At 46.5% G+C, this 10270-nt stretch overlaps 1 protein-coding gene across 2 annotated transcripts in view; it reads right to left on the bottom strand.

Moving 5' to 3' along the window:
* Positions 1-10270, bottom strand: part of FBH1 (F-box DNA helicase 1) — a 33519-nt gene continuing 23249 nt past the window's right edge. For both annotated transcript variants that reach the window (XM_065870879.1, XM_065870878.1), the window contains 2 exons: positions 655-786; positions 1-171 (listed from right to left, as the gene is read on the bottom strand). In XM_065870879.1, coding sequence (XP_065726951.1) covers positions 1-171; positions 655-786 — 303 coding nt within the window. The remainder of the gene's footprint in view (positions 172-654; positions 787-10270) is intronic.

Below are 10270 nucleotides of genomic sequence, written 5' to 3'. Positions count from 1 at the left end.
TCAGAAGACGAGGAAGAGCAGGGCCTCATGCCGGGGCAGCACGATGTTCTCCACGGTGCGGTCCATGGCGCGCACCTGCTCGGGGGAGGCAGTCAGGAAGGCCAGCGGCCCAATGCGCTGCTCCGCACATGAGTGGCACAGGTACCCACCCTTGTTTTCCTTCCTGTTGCTCTGCAGGGCAGGATGAGAAAAAGGGAGCAGGGGGAACAACTGAAGGGCAAGCGTTTCCCACCAAGAAGCGTGAACCAACCACCACCAGCACTGCCATCATGACTGATGCTTTCAGACCCGCCTGTGTGGCCCTGAGGCCGTACCTCTCCCAGCACAAGTGCCCAGGGTGGACTCTGCTCTATCAAATCCCCCAGAACGTATCAAGGCAAGGGATGAAGAGCCAAGAAAAACCTAACTGGGCCCCCAGGTAAATTGTCCTCATCTGAGTGTCCACACAAGCCCACCTCCCAGACTGTGGTCACCCAGCCTGGCCCCACTGTGTCCAGCGTCTGTGACACTGAGGCCCACCAGACACCTCTGGGCCTTCCTTGTGGAAGGACTGGACGAGCTTCCCATTCACCTCCCTCACCCACAACCCAGATGGGCACAAAGACGAATGAACTAAATCCTACGGAGAGCAGAGGTCGTGGCCAAGACACGTACATAGGTGATGGGCAGCTTCCGCATGGTGAGCACGGTGTCCATGGGGATGGCGTTGCTGCACTGCCCCACGCAGCAGCGGACCACGCCTGTCTTCAAAACATTACTTGTCAGCTCTGCTTGCAAGAAATACTCCTGGGAAGGAAAGAGTGAGGACAAGAGTCACAGCAATGCCTCTGCCACTTCCTACTTGGACACCCCAACAGCTGAGGGCTGTCAACACTCTGTAGACCTTGCACAAGTCCCGGAATGAGAAGAGCACTGACCCCTGCATCTTCCCTCCGTTTCTCTACCTTCCTCCTGCCTGTAACACCGTCTCCAAGAGAACACTCACAGCTGGACCCAGTCTAGCTAGATTCTTGCTAAAACGGCCAGTTTAAAAAGGAAAGGTTTAATGGACAAATGTGAAACTGTTGGCTATAATGATATTTCAGGACTATTTCTGGATTTTATCTTAGGCTGACCTGTGCCTGAATCATTAAGGATGACTTGTATATTCTCTTTACAGCCCAGATGAGCTTAAAAGACCTGCCCACATCAGTCCTGCCCACTACCATCTCGCAAGTCTTTGGCTGTCCTAGGGGGCAAACACTCAAACTCTCTAAACCCCAGTTTCTCCATCTGTAAAATGCACAGAAGCCAGCACCCACTTCACCCGGCTGTTGTGAGGAAGACACACAACACCGAGAGCTAAGTGCTCAGCCACTGCACACAATGGGCACCCAGATCAAACACCAGACGGGAAATGCCATGAGAACAGGGACCAGGGTCTGGTCTGCTGCTGCCCCACAGGAGGCTAACAAGGTTCTGGCATACCAGTAAGACTGCAAATACTTGCTGACAAAATAATTATGATTTCATGTTTTTTTGGATTACAACTGGCTATTTATCCAATTTTTGCAAAATCCGTGTCCAAAGTTCTGATTTATATGGTTTTTCTCTCTTTCAGGATCTGGCTACCTGCTTTAGGAAAGAACAGAAAATAAATAAACACTAGTGTTCCCAATCTAACTGTGGGAAATCCTTTCTAAAATAAAATTAGAGATTTTCTTGGAGTCCCCTTTGCCCATCTGTCATCACATTCCCTCCCTAGGGGAAAGCAGCATCATGAATCTGGCATGAATCCTTTCCAATCCATTCTAAACTGGCTTTACACTTAACGTATATTTCTAAGAACATAAGGTGTCATCTTATAGGTATTTATTTACGTAAGTGTTATACTGTTAGTTTGCTTCTCATCTAGTACATTTCTTTTTGGTTTTTTTTGTCTGTTTGTTTTTGTTTTTGCGGTATGTGGGCCTCTCACTGTTGTGGCCTCTCCCGCTGCGGAGCACAGGCTCCGGATGCGCAGGCTCAGCGGCCATGGCTCACGGGCCCAGCCGCTCCGCGGCGTGTGGGATCTTCCCGGAGCGGGGCACAAACCCGTGTCCCCTGCATCGGCAGGTGGACTCTCAACCACTGCACCACCAGGGAAGCCCTAGTACATTTCTTTTAAGTGCTGTACAGGATTCAATCATCTCACTCTCCCACATTTTATTAAGACAGTCCCTTTGTGTGGAGACTGATGTTACCAAATTATTTCCAACAACGCAGCAATGAACATCCTTGTACATGATTTCCCGCCCACACATGCAAGAGATCCTCCAGGGCTTTCTACCTTTTCTGACCCCGATCCACGCCAAGAAATCCACTCAGCATTACAATTCTACATACACACAAATGCATGTATGAAAGACTGAAATCAGTTTCACAAAATAGTATGTAACCTCACATGCTGTGGACTGATTCCTCCTTTAGACTTTACTCCACTTCCCTTTTTTTTTTTTTTTTAAAGATCATCATAACCCACTAACTAGGTTCCTAAATCGTTAATAAATTGCAATCTACAGTTGGAAAAACACTGCTGCAGAGCAGTGGTTTTCAAACATTTTGGTCTCGGGACTCCTTTACACTAATAAACATTAAAGGCTCCAAAGAGGTATTGCTTCCATGAGTTAGAGCTACTAATGTTTACCTGATAAGAAATTTAAACTTTTGTCTTTTGGTTGTGCCGGGTCTTAGTTGAGGCCCATGGGCTCCTTAGTTGACGCATGCGAACTCTTAGTTGCGGCATGCATGTAGGATCTAGCTCCCTGACCAGGGATCGAACCCAGGCCCCCTGCATTGGGAGCCTGGAGTCTTAACCACTGCACCGCCAGGGAAGTCCCAAACGTTTTAAAATGTTTATTAATTCATTTAAAACATAATAAACCTATCATATGTTAACCTGTATATTTTTATGAAAAACAATTGTATTAAAAATAAAAACCTTAACAAGGGACTTCCCCAGCAGTCCAGTGGTTAACACTCTGCCTTTCAATGCAGGGGGCGCGGGTTCAATCCCTGGTTGGGGAACTAAGATCCCACATGCCGTGCAGTGTGGCCAAAAAAGAAAAAAAACAAAGGGTACCATGAAAACAAACCAGCTCAATAAAAGTAAATAAACAGACTGGACAGCTAATATGTCAATTAGGCGTTGTGTTCTACTGCCTGTAACACTTAAATAATGGCTCAAATAATTGCAGGGTTTTTATTAAAAAAAAAAAAAACTTTAACGAGAAGAGTAGCATTGCTATACATTTTTGCAAATCTCTTTCATGTCCAGCTTAAAAGAAGGCAACTGGGCTCCCATCTCTGCCTCTGGGTTCAATCTGTGGTGACGACATGCCATGTGGCCTCTGGAAAACTCCACTGTACACTTGTGAGAACACTGAGGTTTCAGGGCAAGTAACTACCCAGTATTATGAGAAGAGCACGGAGTACACGTACAGTGTGTATTGTGAAAGGTTCCCAAAAGGTTCCTCTGACCACACTTTGAGAACCAGTGCCCACCCCCGACCATCCTGGCCAGAATCTGAAAGGACAGACTTCTTCATTCTCACCCATCAGACAATTTTAGGTTGCATTTCCCTGACCATCAAGGAGGTTGCATAAATATAAATTTTTTAACAGATTCCCTGGCCCCTGGGGCTTCCTTTGCCCATTTACCCACTAGGTTGCCTGTGTCTCAGGAATGTGCAGTTCTTTATGACTGTGTGGGTCCTCTTTTCCACAAGCACATAAGCTCAAGGAGGGCAGAGTTATGCTTGGCTCATGCCCACAACCTCAGCACTGTGCCCAGTACAGTGCTGAGTACAGCTGCGCTTAGTAAGCACATGCAGGACGGATGGGGGAAGTGTCCCCTCCACTCCGTGACGGGCCTTTTAACTTCATGCAAAGCAGCGGCCGGCACGGTGAAGGGCACAGGCCCTGCAGACTCACCTCAGTTCACAGCCCAGTCTACCCACTTTGGGGTAGTGCACCTTTGGGCAGGTGATTCTACTCGGTGCCTCAGTTTTCTTATCAGTAAAACTGGCAAAACGACAACTGCCACGAAAGATGTTTTTTTTAAGGGTTAACTATATGTTAGCTGTTACTTTATCACACTGAAGCTTTACATCTCGATGCAATCAGATTTACCTGTTTTATGATTTACTATTATATGTCCTGCTTATTATTAATCTCCTCCTAAATGCCAGGCCTCCCTCGGCCCCTGTCCCTGGAGGTCAACGTCTCAAAGACAAGTAGCCATCACTGAGGACCCTGACGCTTCTCCCAATCGACTGTAATGCAGTTATCTCATCAGCTCATCACAACCCTTCTCTAACCGTCTCCTCTGAGGTGTGGTGATCGCCGTTTTGCCAGTATTACAGACTAGGAAACAGAGGTACAGAGCAATGAGTAACTTGCCAAGGTCTCAGAGCGCCCACGTGGAGGACCCAGTCTGACCCGGACCTGTAGAACTGGCCCCGCAAAGCTTCTCAACAGGAGGGGATGCTGCTGTCCCTCATCCCACAAATGCGCACTGAGTGCTGACTCTGTGCAGGCCCTGTTCTAAGGAGAGACCCGTGAGCGCTGGGTTCAGAATCCAAGATGCTGAGGCTGAGAAGCGTCTTTGAGCAACCAGCATAACTCCACGTCATTTAATAATTCAATAATGTAATGATCCCCTCGCTTCCTCAAAACTTAAAGAAACAAAAGGTGTTTACCTAGATTTTCTATGGGGGTCAGAGAAAAAGGAGTCTGCCTGCCCTACTTTTGGTTACAGGGGAGACCAGGATGGCTCATCACCTTACAGGTGATAAGGTAGCAGGAAACAAGGGCTCCCTTTTGTTCTAAATCCTCACCAGGCACGACATGCTTTCACCTTCTCCAGTGACTACCCTCCTCTCTCCCTCCAGAACCTCCAAGATCCCCCATGAGCTGAGGGTAGACTTAGCCACTTCTGAAACAGGATGCACCCAAACTGGTTCATATTGCAGCTGCGATAAAGAAAAAGCAGAAGTCCTCACGCAAGGTCCTTCAGACTTAGAAACATCTAGTCATGCAAATGGGCAATATTTCCGGGGTTTCCTCAGAGCCCCCCACCCTGTGGGCCAACAGATGTTTCCCAGCCCAGCCTCAGTAAGGGGGAAGTATTTCTCTAGAGTCTGTGTTCTTTTTTCCATGAAGAAAATTCATTTTCCCCATAAAATATATGCAGTGACCAACTGATAAGCTTCCAGTTAGTTTTAAAAAGCCTATTAGACTCTAATACATAACTTGTGGGACTCTAAGGTATAAAATCCATGTGATGAATTTAGCAATATCTAGAAAAATGACATATCCATTTACCCTTGATCCAGAAATTTAGACTATAGAAATGTATCCCCAAGAAGCACTGGCAAAAACAGAACATGACTTGTGCATAAGAGTATGCATTGTGGCATTAGTTTTAAAACCAAAAGATTGGAAAGAACCCAATACCCATCAGCGAGGAGCTACATAAATCATGATAAATGGACACAGTGAATACTACTCAGCTATAAAAAGGAGAAAGAGCTTTAGAAACTGATAAAGAGCCAGCATCAAAAAATCTAGAAACAATAAATGCTGGAGAGGGTGTGGAGAAAAGAGAACCCTCCTGCACTGTTGGTGGGAATGTAAATTGATACAGCCACTATGGAGAACAGTATATAGCTTCTTTAAAAAACTAAAACCAGGGCTTCCCTGGTGGCGCAGTGGTTGAGAGTCCACCTGCCAATGCAGGGGACACAGGTTCATGCCCTGGTCCGGGAGGGTCCCACATGCCGCAGAGCGGCTGGGCCCGTGGGCCATGGCCGCTGAGCCTGCACGTTCGGAGCCTGTGCTCCGCAACGGGAGAGGCCACAGCAGTGAGAGGCCCGCGTAGCGCAAAAAAAAAAAAAAAAAAAAAAAAAAAACTAAAAACAGAACTACCATATCACCCAGCAATCCTAGTACTGGGTATATAGCCCTGAGAAAACCATAATTCAAAAAGATAACATGTACCACAATGTTCATTGCAGCACTATTTACAATAGCCAGGACATGGAAACAACCTAAATGTCCATCAACAGATGAATGGATAAAGAAGATGTGGCATGTATATACAATGGAATATTACTCAGTCATAAAAAGGAATGAAAATGGGTTATTTGTAGTGAGGTGGATGGACCCAGAGTCTGTCATACAGAGTGAAGTAAGTCAGAAAGAGAAAAGCAAATACTGTATGCTAACACATATATATGGAATCTAGAAAAATGGTACTGATTAACCTAGTGGTAGGGCAGGAATAAAGATGCAGACGTTGAGAACAGATTGAGGACCCAGGGGGGAAGGGGAAGCTGGGATGCAGTCAGCGAGTAGCACTGACATACATACACTACCAAATGTAAAATGGATGGCTGGTGCGAAGCTACTGCACAGCTCATGGAGATCAGCTCGGTACTTTGTGATGACCTAGTGGGGTGGGATAGGGAGGGTGGGAGGGAGACGCAAGAGGGAGGGGATATGGGATATGTGTGTGCATATAACTGATTCACTTTGTTATACAGCAGAAACTAACACAACATTGTGAAGCAATTATACTCCAGTAAAGATTTATTAAAAAGATGTATTAAAAAAAAAGGAACTAATAAAGAGTGATTTCCATGTCTATTTCTCGGTGACAAAGTGAGGTAAAGAATATTACAGAATGCTACTTTCTGTGAAAAAGGAGAACAGAAGAATATATATATACATATCTGCCAATATTTGCAAAAAGAAATACTGAAGGATAAATCAAACACTAATTTTTAAAAACTAGCTATTGGGACTTCCCTGGTTGGCACAGTGGTTAAGAATCCACCTGCCAATGCAGGGGACATGGCTTCGATCCCCGGTCTGGGAAGATCCCACATGCCACAGGGCAACTAAGCCCGTGTGCCACAACTACTGAGCCTGCGCCCTAGGGCCCGCATGCCGCAACTACTGAAGCCCACGTGCTCTAGGGCCCACATGCCACAACTACTGAGTCCGCGTGCTGCAACCACTGAAGCCTGCGCGCCTAGAGCCCTTGCTCCACAACAAGAGAAGCCACTGCAATGAGAAGCCTGCGTACCACAACGAATAGCAGCCCCCGCTCGCCGCAACTAGAGAAAGCCCGTGCACAGCAACGAAGACCCAACGCAGCCAAAAATTTAAAAATAAATAAAAAGTAGCTATCAACAATGGAGGGAGAGAAAGTCTGCAGGAGACAGGGAGGGAATGAGACTTCTCGGGGATACATGTGTTACAAAGTTTTCACTTTGAAAACGTAAGTTTTATACATTCAAAAAAGATAATCAAACAGGAAAGCAATTCTTTCAGGAAGTGTAGACAAAGAAACATATCTGCCTGCAATTAAACTGGTGATCAAACCACACAAAGAGGAAAAGACTCATCTCAGGCACCTTCAGAACATGCTCTTCTGACTGCACATCCTCAGTGGAATGTGGGGAAACAGAGCTGGTAGGAAATCTTAAATTCCATACAGTATTCTGCCAACAGTAATACTGGTATTACATTAAAACTTTTATACACAGAATAGTATAAATAAGTAAGTAATAAATACTGTTCGGAACCAAGATTTTCAGTGTAAGAGAAAATATTCAAGCATTTAAAAGAAGTAAAAATCCTTAAAGGTTAAATCTGATTGGGCTGGAAAACCACAAGTGATGAGGTTTATAAATGTAATTGGCCACCGGCTCCAACAGTGCGGACACAGAGCAGCCTCACGAAACGGGAGCAGAAGGACAGCAGGTGAAGAAAAGGTTTTCACTGTCTGTGGTGCACACTCGGCAAAAAACTCTGAGGAGAAGTGAGAAAGTGCTTGTGGTCACAGCTGGGGCAGTGGCTACTCCCGGGGGTGGGGGTGGGGTGGGGGTGCTGGCTGTGAGGCCACCAGGAAGGCAGTGGGGACAGCTGGCAGACCCACTCTCCTGACCTGGGTGGACGCCCACCTCACCCCTAGTTGCACCCGCCCGTGTGTTTTATACATGTGTCACGTTTAACAACAAGAAGTTTAAATTAAGAATTGCGATTGGAATTATCAGTATGATAATAATCAGAACTGTTGATTTTTCTTTTCAAAAATACGGATTTCCTAGCCCTGTCTACTAAAAAGGTAAACAGTCTGAGCATCACTAAGAGGGAGGGAATCTGAAATCACTGCCTCCTGATGGGATGCAACACAAAGCAAAGCCCCCTGCCCACCCCACCCCCCATGGAGGATTCTGGCCAGAACAGTTAGACCCAAATCCAGTCATGCCCCTGCAGTGACTTCCAGTGATGGGGAGCCCAGGGCAGGGGACAGCAGAACAAACCCAGAATGGGAGACGTTCTGGGGAACAACCAACTCGGTTTCCACAAAAAGACAGGAGCGTCAGAAAGGACGCAGGGGGTCCTGGGCTGCTCTAAATTAAGAAGCTTAAAAGACCTTATAACCAAACATGCGTTTGGGTCCTAATTTGAACAAATCAACTGTAAAAGACATTTCTGAGATAATCATAGAAGTATGACTGCAGAATGGGTAGTAGAGCCCATAAGGAACCACCATAAATTTTATAAGATATAAAATGGGACCGTGGTTACGAGAGAAAGGTCCAGGGTGTTTTAGAGACGTGGACTCCAAATATACACATGGGTGATTTGTACACGGAAATTCGATATACCATTTTCTCAACTTTAAAACGTCTCAAAATTTTCCTTATGTAGCCCATGTTGTGAAGTATCACTGCTCTACAAGACCTCCATTCACATGGATGAGGGCTTCCCTGGTGGCACAGTGGTTGAGAGTCCGCCTGCCGATGCAAGGGACACGGCTTCGTGGCCCGGTCCGGGAAGATCCCACATGCCACGGAGCAGCTGGGCCTGTGAGGCATGGCCGCTGAGCCTGTGCGTCCAGAGCCTGTGCTCCACAGTGGGAGGGGCCGCGACAGTGGGAGGCCCACATACCACACAAAAAAAAAAAAAGTCACGGATGTGACAATCTGCTTCTGTTACAGATCTAACCACTACCATAACACAGGTTCTACAAGAAAACCATACTACAGGTTCTAAAAAAAATTACTTATGATCAAAGTTTATGCAAAAACTCACACAGTAGGTACAGATTATTTGTACATAAAAATTACTCTCCTACTTCACTCCCTAGGGTACTGGTTTTAGAGGTTAAAAAAAGCCATGCTTATCTCTACACTAGGAGTCAGCAAACTGCAACCAGGGGCCAAATCCAGACCAGCGTCTGCTGCTGTCAATAAAGTTTTATTGGGACGTGGCCCACCGTTTGTTAACAGATGGCCCACAGCTCTCTTTGCTGTGGTAGCAGAGTTGAGAAGACGCAGCAGAAACTGCAGGCCTGCAAAGCCTCAGATATTTACCGTCTGGCCCTTGACAGAAAGAGATGGCAGCACTCTGCTCTAAGTCATCTCTGGAAACTCCACTGGGTGACCCAGGTGCCACCAAGGGTGCAGCCAAAGAAAAAGGCTTACAGTTCTAAGCGCTGACACATTAGCTGTTACACACAGCGAGGCCCAGGCGAAGCAACGCTGCTGGGGAAGCATGCAGCTGACTTCAAATTCCAGAAACATTCTTATGGCCAAACAGGCCTGTCTTCGAGAGGCATGGAAGACAAGTGCCAGAGAGGGTTCAGAGAAAAGTGCAATAAAAATGCAAGGTCATCAGTCTCACACAGGAAGCTTTTGCGGCCACGACAGGTCATGCAGCATATTCATCTGCAATTTCTCCCTTTTAAGCGCGGACACACTCTTCCTCAAGAATGTGAAGAGAAATGCTATTTGCTAACTTGTTTACCATCTATCTCTCGTCTTAGAACTCAGGCTCTGTGAGGGGAGGAATTTCTCCGGCCCACTATCATACCCCAGGGCCTAGACACACACTTGGAACACATCAGACACTCAACAGATATTCGATTATGAGCATCAGGGTTCTGTGTTACCACCACTTACCAACTCTGAGACTGTGGACACCACTTACTAGAAAGGACCACTGCCCCCCATCTCCCCCAGCCCAGGCCCCAAGCTGTGAGCAGCAAAGCTGAGATTCCACGGCTCCCAGTGTTCTCACCTCTGAGAGAACACACACTACAGCACTTGGACTAAATCCTCCTACTGTACAAAACCTCACACGTTTGGGAGACGGCTAAGGAAAAAAGAGTATTTATAGGGACTTCCCTGGCGATCTGGTGGTTAAGACTTCCAATGCAGGGTTCAATCCCTGGTCA

This window comes from Phocoena phocoena, chromosome 2 (genome assembly GCF_963924675.1).
Source record: "Phocoena phocoena chromosome 2, mPhoPho1.1, whole genome shotgun sequence".
NCBI classification, from domain to species: Eukaryota; Metazoa; Chordata; class Mammalia; order Artiodactyla; family Phocoenidae; genus Phocoena; species Phocoena phocoena.
Note: the sequence above shows the minus strand (reverse complement) of the source record. Positions and strands in the feature narration are given on the sequence as shown.